Genomic DNA, 13,716 nt, shown 5'->3' on the forward strand with positions numbered 1-13,716 from the left:
GGAGCAGGGGGGGGCGGCTCTGCCGTCATCGTGGAGGCAGGGAACAGCAGGCCAGGAAGTGGGTCTGGTGGGATAAGGGCTGGCATGGTCTTGGGATTGGGGATTGGGAAACAGGGGACCCCATCCTGAATGGCCCAAGGACGCACCCTCCACCAGTGCCAGCCTGGCCGTGGGGTCCCGCGGCCACTACCCTCCGGCATCTTTCCCCTTGACCTCGCCACACCCGGGCTGCACCTGGGCCTCGGAGGCGTCTCGTTGGCCTTTGTAGGCACAGCCAGATGGGTTTGACATTCGAGGGAAATCTGGGGTCCAGGGGGGAAGTGGTCTCCTCCCCTCTGCCCCGTGGGGCCCCGCCCGGCTGAGATTTCCTCAAACCGAGCAAGGACAGGAGGCTGGGGGTAGCAGGGCTCTCCTGCCAAGGAGCTCTCTGGCCAGGTGGCCATTGGCCAGATGTGCCACCAGAGAGGTCACCCCTTGAGTTCTGGACTGGAAGCACAGCCACCCCGATCCAGGAGCCGGGGGCTGTGGGGACACCTGGGGCCTGGGAACTCAACTCAACTCCCTTGGAAATGCTTCCAAGACAGGCTTGTCCCCAGGGCTGCGGAAGCCAGCGTTAGGTAGGGGCGAGGGGCTGAAGGAGAGGGAGATCTAGCACCAGGCGAGAGAGCGCTTGGGGCAAGAAAGGTGCGTTTATTAATTGTGCATGACACACGTGGGGCAAGGGGGGCCTGAGGGCCGGAGGAGACGGGCACAGAGGTGGCCGGGGACCACCTGAGGCTGTGGGAACAGCTGGGGTCGTGGCTGCAGGTAGCAGCCTGGGAGCCCCGCTCAGCCGTAGGCGGGGCGGTCTCACGTCCATCGGGGCCTGGGGTGGAGGTGGCAGGCGCAGAGGCCGGGGCTGTTGGCTGTGAGGTCAGCTGACTTCACGCTGAGACGGGCGCCAAGGCTGGTGCTGGGCGGGATCCTGAGGGCAGCTGAGAGGGGGGCATGGCCCATGTGCCCACGGGCTCTGATGACGCGCCCCTCAGCAGCTGGACCCCTGCCCCGAGGAGAGGCCACAGCAGGCCAGGCGGGGGCAGGCAGGGCGGCAGAGGAGGGACACGCAGGAGGCTGGGCGGGGACAGGTGGGGCGGCAGAGGAGGGACACGCAGGAGGCCGGGCGGGGACAGGTGGGGCGGCAGAGAAGGGACATGCAGGAGGCCGGGCGGTAGCAGCTGGGCTGGCAGGAGGAGGTGGGGGCACAGCAGGCAGGTCTGCACACGGGGCGGCAGAGGAGGGACACGCAGGAGGAGGGTCTGCAGCAGGACGGCTGGCAGGGGGAGGGGGTGCAGCAAGCCGGCTGGCAGCTAGACTGCTGGCAGCACGAAGAGGAAGTGCCAGTGCAGACAGGCTCACAGCACACGGGCTTGCAGCACACGGGCACACAGCAGGACGGCTGGCAGGGGGACGGGGTGCAGCAAGCCGGCTGGCAGCTAGACTGCTGACAGCATGAGGAGGCGGCCTCACAGCACACGGGCTTGCAACACACAGGTTTGCAGCACAGGGGCACACAGCAAGACGGCTGGCAGGGGGAGGAGGTGCAGCAAGCCGGCTGGCAGCTAGACTGCTGGCCGCACAAAGAGGAAGCCCCAGAGCACACGGGCTCACAGCACACGGGCTTGCAGCACACGGGCACACAGCAGGACGGCTGGCAGCTAGACTGCGGGCAGCACGAAGAGGAGGCCCCAGAGCACACGGGCACACAGCACACGGGCACACAGCAGGACGGCTGGCAGGGGGAGGGGGTGCAGCAAGCCGGCTGGCAGCTGGACTGCGGGCAGCACGAGGGCGTGCAGGCGCTGGTGCAGACGGGCTGGCAGGGGCTGCAGACCAGGCTCAGGCAGGCGGCTGGGGCGCAGCAGCTGGGGGCGCAGCAGGGGGGCTCGCAGCAGCTCTCTGGGCAGTCGTCCCCCTGCCAGGAGTCGGGGCAGGAGTCGCAGGAACCGGGCAGGCAGACGCGGCTGCCGTAGCTCAGGTCGCTGGAGCAGACGGACACGGCGGACGCGGCCATGCTGGGGCTGAGCTGGGAGGGTTGAGTGGGTGAGTGTGGGGTGAGTGAGCAGGTGAGTGTGTGGGGTGCTCGGCGCTGTCAGCCTTTATACCCCTCCCGCCCTTGTTGTCCCAGCCCCAAGCCGCCCCTTCCTTGTTGCTGAGCGCCGGGCCAGCCCGTCATCAGATGTTTGTTTGCCTGTGATGTTGTCCGGCTCATAAACTCCTGGCACGTCTGGGCTGTGGCCCGTCCCATGGGGTCCCCTGGGGGCAGGAGGGGGGTGGGGGTGACCCAGCAGGGGTGTGGGGCACTGAGGGACACAGGGTCGGGTGGGTGGGACGTGCCTTGGGCCGTCCACGGTGAGCTGGGGCCCCGTCCTGCCACTGGCCCGGCAGCCCCTGACACTGGGTCTCCCTGTTGAGCCCCAGGACACCGGCTCTCCCTGCTGAGCGGGGTCAGAGCCCAACAGGGAGAAGAAGGGCCAGGAGACCGGTCCGCCTGGCTATGGCTTCCCTGAGCCCACTAGGCCTACAGGTGGCGGGGCTGGGGATGGGGCTGGGCTCAGATCCCGGAGGAGAGTTCCGAACCCGTCTGTGTGGGGCTGTGGTTTCGCTCTACTCTCCAGACCAGAGCTGTCTGCTGCGCCTCAGTACAGATGCTCAGTCCCGCCACCGACGTGTCTGCAGGGCGTCCTGCTGCTCCTGCCCCTCGTTGCCTGGTGTTCCCAGCTCTGATCTGCAAAGGCGGACTCCGCGTGGGCCCGGCCTGCCCCTCAGGCTCCAGAGATCTAATAGTGCCTGGCACAGGGAAGATTGTTAATAAATATCAGCTGAAAAACATAAACCTTTCCAGGGAAGTCATTGAATGACAATTTCAAGTTCTGAACATGGGTCCAACGTGCCACCTTTCTCTTACGCTGCGTAGAGCGCTCTGTGGTGCTCTGTTCCATGTGTGGGGAGGTGACTTGTGTCAGACCAGCCGTCCAGCCGAGAACTATCAGGAAACCTGGTGGCAGAAGGTATAGCTGAGTGACAGCATCCCCATTGGAAGGAAAGTGCACAAACTGTGGGTTTGCTGAAGGCAGCCGCCAATTCACGGGTCACAGCCGGTAGGCCGAGGGGCTGAGCAGAGCTTGAAAGTCGTCTCGTGGAATCGGAAGACACAAACCCACAGCACAGCCCCCGACCAGGCAGAGGATCTGGGAAGGAGCCCAGGCTTTCGGTCGGGAGCACTGAGGTGAGCACAGGGGTGCTCCCTAGGACGGAGGGCAAACCAGGACCAAACCTGGGCCCCACCTGGCATCGGTTCCCGTGGAACTCGGTCTGCCCAGGACCTACTGCCTGTCAGGGGCAGAAGCGATCTCCTCTGGAACCAGGTCCCATCAACAGAGACCGGAGTGATCTCACGGTTTTCACGTGCAAAGTCGGACATTCAGTCAAAACTACTAGGCACACTAGAAGACAAGACCGATTGGAGAAAAAGCAAACACTCGGAACAGCCCTACAGGAGATCTAGGCATGAGAACTGGCAAATGTGGATTTAAAGAAACTGTGATTAATTTGTTCAAGAAAATAGAGGACAAGGTGGAGAATTTTAGCGGCAAACTGGATTTATGAACCAGAATGCAAGAGCAGTTCTGGACGGGAAGAGCACAGGAACTGAAGTTAACTTAATAGATTAGTTTAACAGCGTATCAGGCAAAACCATAAGCAGACTCGTGAGGGAATAGCAAGACTGAGCACAGCGAGGGGGAGAAAAGGGTTAAAGTACATTTAGTGGAGCAGTAAACATAAGGGACACGTGGTGAAAAGATGGTTTGAATCCTAGAAGGAGAGAATGTGGTAGGGGTAGTAAAATATTTGAAGATATAATGGAGGAGGAATTTAAATTGATGAAAGACTCATAGATGCAAAGGCATTTAAGAATCTTTAGCACAATAAATACAAAGAAAACCACATCTGGGCACATTTGGGCCCCTGTGTGCCCACAGAGCCCGGCTGAGACCCCCCACGGTCCCTAAGATGAAGTGTGGGAGGCATCGCTGCCCAGGTCACGGGGTGCAGGGAGGGTGTAGAGGAGGGAGCTGTGGCCCTGGCGTCCTCCCTGTCTCCCTTGCACGGAGCTAAGACACCCCCAGGAGGCCTCCCTCCTGCCCTCTGGCCTGCACATGTTCTCACGCTGTCCCGGGCGTCCTCCACCTTCACCACCGCGACCCTCCCTTCCCCGCCGGCCCCCACCCACCCTGCCCAGCAGGCAGGACCTCTGGAAGCCGTGTCTCAGTTCTCTCTGTGGGTCCCAGTGGTGCCCGTGCGGGAGCAGAGGTGTCACTGAGCATCCCTGAGTGTAGGAGCCCAGGACGCCCAAACCTTCCCGAGCGGAGAGCTCCGGGGCGCTGGGCCAGCTGCTGCTGTGTCTCCCCTACCTCCCAGCTCCCAGCAAAGCTGCAGGTCCTGCCGCCCTGGGACAGCCCACCTGGGACCAGAGGAGCTGCTTTTGCCCACAGTGGGGGGCTCTGGCCTGAGCCCAGGTGGTGCCCAAGGGACTTGAGCACAGCTGGACCCCACAGACCTGGGGGCCGGCTGGACGGGCAGATTTTAGTTCTATCCCATTGGCCTGTATGGCCGTCCTAATGTCAGTACCGCACTGTTTTGATTACTGTAGTTTTCTCATAAGTTTTGAAATTGGGAAGTGTGAATCCTCCAACTTTGTTCTTCTTTATCAAGGTTGTTTTGGCCATTCTGGGACCCTACAATCCATGTGAGTTTGAGGATCAGCCTTTTCATTTTTGGAGAAAAGACTGGTGGAATTTGATAAGGACGGTATTGAATCTGGAGATTGCTTTTGGCAGTACTGACATCTTAACAATAGTGAGTCTTCTAATCTGTAGCATGGGATTTTTCCATTTATTAATATCTAGGTCTTTAACTCTTTCAGCAATGTTTTTTTTTTTTTTTTTTTTTGAGACAGAGTCTCGCTTTGTTGCCCAGGCTAGAGTGAGTGCCGTGGCGTCAGCCTAGCTCACAGCAACCTCAAACTCCTGGGCTCAAGTGATCCTTCTGCCTCAGCCTCCCGGGTAGCTGGGACTACAGGCATGCACCACCATGCCCGGCTAATTTTTTTATATATGTATCAGTTGGCCAATTAATTTCTTTCTATTTATAGTAGAGACGGGGTCTCGCTCTTGCTCAGGCTGGTTTTGAACTCCTGACCTTGAGCAATCCGCCCGCCTCGGCCTCCCAAGAGCTAGGATTACAGGCGTGAGCCACAGCGCCTGGCCTCAGCAATGTTTTATAGTTGTCAGTGTATGGGTCTTTCACCCCTTGGTTATATTTATTCCTAGGCATTTCATTCTTTTGGATGACATTGTAAATGAAGTTGTTTTCTCGATTTCCTTTTCAGATGGTTTGTTGCTGGTGTATGGAAACACATGATTTTTGTGTGTTGATTTTGACCCTAAAACTTTGCTGAATTCTCTAATCAAAGCTCTAGTAGCTTTCTGATGGATTCTTGGGGATTCTCAATATACAGGATCATGTCACCTGTGAATAGGGATAATTTTACTTCTTTCTTTCCCATTTTGATGGCTTTTATTTCTTTTTCTTGTCTAATAGCTCTGGCTAGAACTTCCAGTACAATGTTGAATAGCAGCAGTGAGAACAAATGTCCTGTCTTGGTTCTGACCTTGGGGGAAGCCTTTGTTCTTTTACCATGGAGCATGATGCTAGCTGTGGGCTTTTCATATATGCCTTTTATCGTGTTGAGAAAATTCCCTTCTACTCCTGGTTTTCTGAGTGTTTTTATCATGAAATGGTGTTAGATTTTGTCAAAGCCTTTCTGTGTTAATTGAGATCATGTGGTTTATTCCCCTTAATCCTGTTAATATGGTATTTTATTAATACATTGATTATTTTTTTTCAACTTGGTTTTCAGCTGATGATTGATTGTGTTTACTGTTGAACTATCTTTGCATTCCTGGGATAAATCTCACTTAATCATGGTGTAAAATCTTTTTGATATGCTGTCGGATTTGGTGTGCTAACATTTTGTGGAGGATTTTTATATCTATATTCGTAAGATATGTTGGTCTATTATTTTCTTTTCTTTTGATGTCTTGTATGAGTTTATATCAGGGTAATGCTGGCCTCATAGAATGAATTAGGAAGCATTCCTTCTAATTTCTGGAGGAATTTGAGAAAGTTTTGTGTTAATTCTTTCAATATTTGATAGAACTCACCAGTAAAGCCATCTTGTCCTGGGATTTTCTTTCTTGGGAGGTTTTTGGTTAATAATTCAGTCTCTTGGGCCAGGTGTGGTGGCTATGCCTATAATCCTAGCACTCTGGGAGGCCAAGGCAGGCAGATCACTCAGGGTCAGGAGTTCGAAACCAGCCTGAGCAAGAGTGAGACACTGTCTCTACTAAAAAAAATAGAAAGAAATTAATTGGCCAACTAAAAATATATAGAAAAAATTAGCCAGGCATGGTGGCGTATACTGTAGTCCCAGCTACTCTGGAGGCTGAGGCAGGAGGATCGCTTGAGCCCAGGAGTTTGAGGTTGCTATGAGCTAGGCTGACGCCATAGCACTCTAGCCCAGGCAACAGAGTGAGACTCTATCTCAAAACAAAACAAAAATAAATAATTTAGTCTCTTTACTTGTTATAGATCTGTTGGTATTTTGCTTTCTTTTTAGTCAGTTTAGATAGTTTGTGTTTATGGACATTTTTTATTCTAGGTTATCTAATTCACTGGCTTACAGTTGTCCATGGTATCCTCCTACAATCTTTTTTAGGTTGATAGTAATGTCTTACGTTTCCTCTATAGTTTCAGTTATATTTGCACCTCCTCTCTTCTTTCCTTTGTCAGTCTGGCTAAAGGGCTGTTTTATATTTTCAAAAACTCAACCTTTGGTTTCGTGAATTCTGTGCTGTTTTTCTGTTTCCTATTTCGCTTGTCCCTGCTCTGTTCTTTATCATGTCCTCCCTCCTCTGCTGTGGGCTTAGCTTGTTCTTCTTGTTCTAGTTCCACAAAGCGTCAAGTTAGGTCTCTGGGTTGAGATTTTTTTTTCTCTCTCTCTTTTTTTTTTTTTTTTTGTTGCAAAATATGCTTTATTTTTTTCACATATTACAAGGAGACAGCTAGTGAAGTAACCATGGACATTTAAGGAATGAATACTTGCATCCTGAAAACATTCTGAAATTGTCCCATGTAACTACTATTTTGTCTCTGTGTAGCATGCTATATAAAAGCTAAAGTTGATATGCAAGGACAGAAATCACTAATTTAATCAATATTTAAATTCTCTTTTAATTGACTCTATTTTGGCTAATATTTTCGTATGCTGAGAATTACAATCAAACTAAAGGAAAATTCAGTCATTGACATGGAAATGTACTCAACTTCTGGCTTTGGCTTTGTTTCTGGCTTTAAGCAGTTTAGTGAATTGGAACTCTTCTGAACTAAGGACCTGACACTAATGATAGCATGATAAAGAAAAAATGTAAAAGGTTACTAAGAAATAGCTGCTCTTCAGAAGGTTCAATCTTTTCTCTCTTTTTAATGTGGCGTTTACAGCCTGAACTTTCCCTGTGCTCATTCCCTTCCTCCTTGTGTCCTGTTGTAATGTTAATTCGTCTCTGAGTGTTTTCTAATTTCCCTTGTGATTTCTTCTTTGATGTGCTTTTTTTTTTAATTAACAAAGAGTGCATTGTTTAATTTTCACGTATTTGTGAATTTTTTTAGTTTTCCTCTGCTATTTATGTCTAGCTTCATTCCATCGTGGTCAGCAAAGATTCTCTGTATGAGTTTGATATTTTAGAAATTCATTGAGGCTTTTTTTTTTTGTGGCCCAACATGTGGTCTGTATCCTATGTCCCATGTGTGCTGGAGGACAATGTTAGCTCTGCTGTTTGTGTGTGTGTGTGTGGGGGGTTTCTGTGTGTCTGTTCTGACCAGCTGGTTTGTGGTGCTGTTCCGTCTCTGTTTCCCTGTTGGCCTTCTGTCTAGATGTTCTGTTCATTATTGACAATTGAGTACTAAAGTCTCCAACTATTATTGTAGCACTATTTCTCACTTCAGTTCCTTCCGTATTTGCATCATGTGTTTTGGGGCATATATGTTTATAATTCTTATATCTTCTTGATGAATTGAGCCTTTTGTCAACGTGTAACGTCCTCTCGTGCATTTGTGCAGTAGGTACAATGTGGTGAACAGGTCCTGGGCGCTTGTAGGCTCTTAGTGTACCGGTGGGGAAGTTGGGGGTCTTGGAAAGTTTATTGCAAAGTCAGCCGTGAGTAGTGGCTGGTTCCTCGTGCGGTGTTGACAATTGGGAACATCAGAGGCACATGGGCGATGCCATTCTGTGTATCAGCACTGCCCCTGGTCCCTAATTTCATACGTGTCAAGTCCAACTGTCTCAGTGCTTGAAGAGTGAGGGGGGCTCAAAGCAACAAGGTTTGAAAACCGTGTTCCCAGGACACATTTGAGATGCTACCTGGGTGAGGTGGGAAGAGAGGAAGGGATAGAAGTGGGGAGAGAGGAGGGCGGAGAGCAAACTGACAGGTTTCCGGATTTTCCATCCAAGTTCAGAATAGAGAAGCCACATTTTATGTGGTTTATATACTTGACATCTAGATCAGACTGAGTTTGAAAAAGTGTTTCCACTGCTCTAAAACAATTTTGAAAAGAACCAGGTGCAGTGGCGCATGCCTGTAGTCTTGCTACTCGGGAGGCTGAGGCATGAGGATCGCTGAGTCCAGGAGTTCGAGGCCAGCCTGAGGAACAGAGTGAGACCCCATCTCTTAAGAAACAAAAAACTGTTGGAAACCAGATGACCACACGGAAGATAAAATACAAGCTGCTTAGTTTTAGAGAAGCACACATGCTTACCTAATAGTTTCATTACTAGTAATTTGCCGCCATGTTTCACACTTGGGTGAAGGGATGTTTGTATTTTTCCACCGCCCTGTTTGTTTGTGGCGGCCCATTGTCGGAAGGGGAGGCTGAATTTGATCACTGGCACGTTGTGGGCAGTTCAGTGCTGCTGATGGGATGTCTGGCACCAGCGTGATTTTTGTTTCCTTGTAGGTGAGATTTTTGTTGGTTTGTTTTATTCTCTGGAAGGTTTTGGGAACCACTCACTGTCTTTGGTGTTCTGCAGTTTCAACAGGGTGTATGGAAGGCTCTCCCATTCGCTGTTCTTGGCACCTTCAGTCTTTTCAGCCTGAAAATGTGTGTTTAGCTTTGGGGAACACTGTGATGTGAGAGGTTATCTCCTCGTCCTCCCTCCGTGTTCTCGTCTGGTTTTGGGGGACTCCACACGCGGAGGCTGCGTCCTCTGGGCTGGTCATTGCGGCATTTTTTCCTCTCACGTTTTCTATCTTGATGATGTTTTGTTCTAAAGCCGAGAGATTGTTCAACTTCATCTTCCAGCTTCTCTATTTAATGTTTTAAATATCAACATGATATATACTATCTATGACTTTTGGAGGATAATTTTTATAATTGGTCATTTTCAAAAGCATCTTGTCCTTGTTTTATAGATGCTACATCTCCCTGAACGTCTTTGAGTGCATTTGGGATGTTCTTATTTATTTATTATTTATTTGTTTTTATTATTTATTTATTTATTTTTGAGACAGAGTCTCACTCTGTTGCCCAGGCTAGAGTGAGTGCCATGGCATCAGCCTAGCTCACAGCAACCTCAGATTCCTGGGCTCAAGCAATCCTCCTGCCTCAGCCTCCCAAGTAGCTGGGACTACAGGCATGCGCCACCATGCCCAGCCAATTTTTGTCTATATATTTTTAGTTGGCCAATTAATTTCTTTCTATTTTTAGTAGAGATGGGGTCTGTCTCTTGCTCAGGCTGATTTCAAACTCCTGACCTTGAGCGATCCTCCTGCCTCGGCCTCCCACAGTACTAGGATGACAGGCATCAGCTACCGCACCCGGCCTGGGATGTTTTTAAAAAGGTCTTTTCTGTTCCTTAAATCAACTGTTTCCTCTGGTGTATTATTATTATTCGAGATAGGGTCTTGCTCTGCTGCCCAGGCTGGAGTGCCATGGTGTCATCACAGCTCACTGCAGCCTCCAACTCCTGGGCTCAAGTGATCCTCCTGCCTCAGCCTCCCGAATAGCGGGGACTATACGCACCTGCCACCATGGTCGGCTAGTTACTTTATTTTTTGTAGAGATGGGGTGCCACTGTGTTGTCCAGGCTGCCTGCGAACTGCTGGCCTCAAGTGGTTCCCCTGCTTGGGCCTCCCAAAGTATGGGATCACAGGCTGAGCCTCCGCACCTGGCCTCCTCTGGGTGTCTTTCTGTATTAGCTCACCTTGGTCTCAGTTTCTCTTGCTGCCAGCCTCCTTCGCATGCTGCGGTGGGGGTGGGGGTGACCCTGGCTTCTCCAGGCTCCTCTTCTGTGTGCCTGTTTCCTGTTAGAGAAGCTCCCGCTAGTCGCGTGACATGGGGCTCTGTGCGTGGGCGTCTGTCAGCAGTGGTCTAACTTGGGAAAGGAGCCGTGGACCCAGGGCTGGGACGAGGACTTCGTACTTCGTACACCTGCAGCTCCCCCAGAGCCTTCACCACAGGGGAAGGGTCACATGGGGAACATTCTGGGGTGCGTGTGGGACTGCCAGGTGTTCGGCCTTGGGGGGCTGCTGGGCGGTGCCAGTCTCACCTTGTGTACCCCCCTTCCCTGCAGCCGCCTCCACTCCTCCCACGGGGCCTGTGGGGAGCTGGGGGACCAAGGAGGACCCTGGAGCTCTGGGGCCAGGCTGGGCCCCTTGCTTCTCCCCCGGCCATCAGCACACCCCTCTGGTTCCCATTGCACATGCTGAAGTCCCTTGTCCATGGCAAAGTGACGTCCCTGTAAAGTTTTCCAGTGGCGAAAGAAGCAGACAGAGAGAGAGAGAGGGGCCAAACAACGTGGCTTTATTGTGCGCTCCCGGACGAGGTCCCAAGAGAGGGGGCAGGGCCCGAGAAGTCGCACCTCTTTTGGAGGGGTTGTGCGCCTTTATACTGTTTGGGGACTTTTGGTGGGAAGAGCTGGGCTGACCTTTGGTGGTTATTGAGAAATAGGAGGGGCTGGTGGTATTTGTGGAATCCGGGAACGGAAAACTTTCTTATCTGGGTGGACATCTGGGTGTGGTTGTTCTCAGCGGGGCCTGGCAGTTTGTCCTTGGCGGGTCTGGTCTCGTGAGCTTTTTCTTTTTGATCTAGGGAGGGGAGGGGGGCCGCCATCAGCCTTACAGTCCCCTCCCCTGCAGCGGGTCTCGGGAAGGCTGAGACGGGAACGGCGGGCTCAGCAGACTGTCTTGAACCAGAAGCACCGACTCCATGGTGTGGCCGTCCCAGCTCCCTGCTGCTGGCCCGGGATCCACCGCCGTTCTCTCTGAACACTGCGTGCCAGGTCCTGGCTGGGGGCCCACGTCCCCTCCGTTGTGGCCCGGCTCTGTGTGGATGGCGGGTTGCCAAGGCATGGAGGCTGCTGGCTGGACCTCCAGTCCGAGGCAGGAATCCCACTTGTGGCTTCTAATTTTTATGAAAATTTTTATTATTTTCATCTACTTAACCGTTGGCTGTTATTTTCTATTTTATTTTAATGTTGTTACGAAAAAATTTCACCCAGGGTTGTACTCACGGGCTGGATCAGGCGTCTGTCCGTCAAACCGTCCCTCTGTTGACCCGCTTAGCTTTTCCTGCATTCAGAGTAAGCCGCGCCAACAGGACACTGCACTCAAGCACGCCAGCAAGCTGCCACTAGCTGGAGCTCAGGGTTTATGCTTTTGCAGGTGAAAGAATACAAATCTCCAGGGAATCGTTCCATGAATTTTGACAAATGCACAAACACAGGTAACGCAAACCCCACCAAGATTCAACACACGAACGTCTTCCCAGACGCTGTGGGGACCCAGATGAAATTGTGCTTCTGCCCTTCCCGGTCAGTCCCACCCGACTCCCCGGAGACACCCGCTGCTGTTTTCTAAAGCTTAGATTGGTTCACCTTGCCGTAAAACTCCATGTATGTGGACTCACACGGCGAGTGCCCCCGTGCCCGGCACAACGTGTCTCAGACCCACCGATGTGGCCGCGACACTCACTCCCTTCTCTCCTGGGGCTGGACGTGCTCGTGGGTCAGACTGTCTGAGAGTGTCGTCTATGCTCTTTTCATTGTCATCGTTATTTTTGTCCTTCTTGAGGTCAGATCGTTTCTGCTGCTGAGGCTCCAGTTCACCCAGTCTTCCGTTCCTACCACGTGACCCCTGACCCCCAGCCGGGCCCCAGGATGTCACAGTGATGCCCCGTCCCGGGGTCCACGTGATCCCTCCCGGCCACCTGCACCTGCACCCAGACCGGGGGTTTCCTGCCTCCCGGCGCACGCTGGTGTCTGCGGCGGTGGCCGCGCCCCTCCCACCCACCGCCGCTGCCCGGTGCAAACCCTCCCCAGCCCTGCACCGCCGGGCCAGCGCGGCACTGTCTCCTCTCGGGCCCCAGACCAGCCCCGGCACCCCCGTTTCTCTGCGTCTGCTGAGTCCGTCTCCTCCCCAGACTCGGCCCTCATGGAGGCGTCACTTGCACTCCCTCCTCCACTCGCTCCTGTGCCCGCTGCCCGCGGCTGCCCGGCCCTGGGCTGGACGCTCCGTGAACACACGGCGTGTGTCTGCTGCATGGACAGGGGAGTCCGTGGACAGACGGCCGTGCGACGGGGTGGTCGGCGCTCAGTGCAGGGCACGTGGCGGGCCTCGTGGGCTCCGCGAGTCGGCGTCGCTCACCCCCCAGCTCTGCTGCCCCGGTGCACGGGAGCCACAGCCACATGTGGGCAGAGGGGCTCGCTGGGCCCAGAAAGGGGCTTACACACTCAGACAGGGCCGAGACGGGGCCCCGGGCGAGAGAGTTTGCCGCCCTGTGCGTCACAGTTCCCAGAGCGGAGCGTGAGCGCAGCCCAGGACGGCTCCGACTTCGCCGGCAGCGAGATGCAAACGAGAACCCGGATTGGGAACTGTGAGTCGCGCCGGTGCAGCCACGTGCACGGCCACGCCTCAGACACGACAGGGACCTGCACAGGGTCAAACCAGAAAGTCCTGTTCTTGGAGAAGACACTCGCCTGCAGGCCGGAGGTATTTACGTGGCTGACGCAGGACAGTGCACCTGCGAGAACAGGACGCTGGGGACACGGGGAGGAAGCAGCACGAGGAAGACAACAGCTGACTTCCGCCTCGCCCGGCGCTGGCCTGGGCATAAAGGCCGCCAGGGACAGGGCTCCCCACGCCACTCCCCCTCTGCAGCCCCACCCCACCCCTGCCAGCATGTGCCACACCAGCTGCTCCCCGGGCTGCGGGCCCAGCCCCTGCCAGGCCACCTGCAGTGTGCCCGTGACCTGCCAGTCCTCGGTGTGCCTGCCCTTGAGCTGCAGGCCTGCCGTGCTCGTGCCCGTGAGATGCCAGTCTTCCGTGTGTGTGCCCGTGAGCTGCAGGCCCATTGTGAGCGTGGCCCCCTCCTGCCAGTCCTCCCTGTGTGTCACCCCCTCCTGCCAGTCCTCCCTGTGTGTCACCCCCTCCTGCCAGTCCTCCCTGTGTGTCACCCCGTTCTGCCAGTCCTCCCTGTGTGTCACCCCCTCCTGCCAGCCCTCTGGGTGCTGCCAGCCCCCCTGCCCTGCCCTGCTCTGTAGGCCGGTCCCCTGCAGCTCCCCTT

At 53.9% G+C, this 13,716-nt stretch overlaps 2 protein-coding genes across 2 annotated transcripts in view; one reads left to right on the forward strand and one right to left on the reverse strand.

The window, feature by feature from the left end:
- TSPEAR (thrombospondin type laminin G domain and EAR repeats) overlaps positions 1–13,716 on the forward strand; it is a 132,206-nt gene that overhangs the window by 6,563 nt on the left and 111,927 nt on the right. The gene's annotated exons all lie outside the window — the stretch shown is intronic.
- Positions 1,025–2,050, reverse strand: KRTAP10-12 (keratin associated protein 10-12). Its single transcript, XM_076002701.1, has one exon. It carries the CDS (start codon positions 2,048–2,050, stop codon positions 1,025–1,027), a length of 1,026 nt encoding a protein of 341 aa, XP_075858816.1.

The sequence above is a fragment of the Microcebus murinus genome, chromosome 1 (genome assembly GCF_040939455.1).
Source record: "Microcebus murinus isolate Inina chromosome 1, M.murinus_Inina_mat1.0, whole genome shotgun sequence".
Lineage (NCBI taxonomy): Eukaryota > Metazoa > Chordata > Mammalia > Primates > Cheirogaleidae > Microcebus > Microcebus murinus.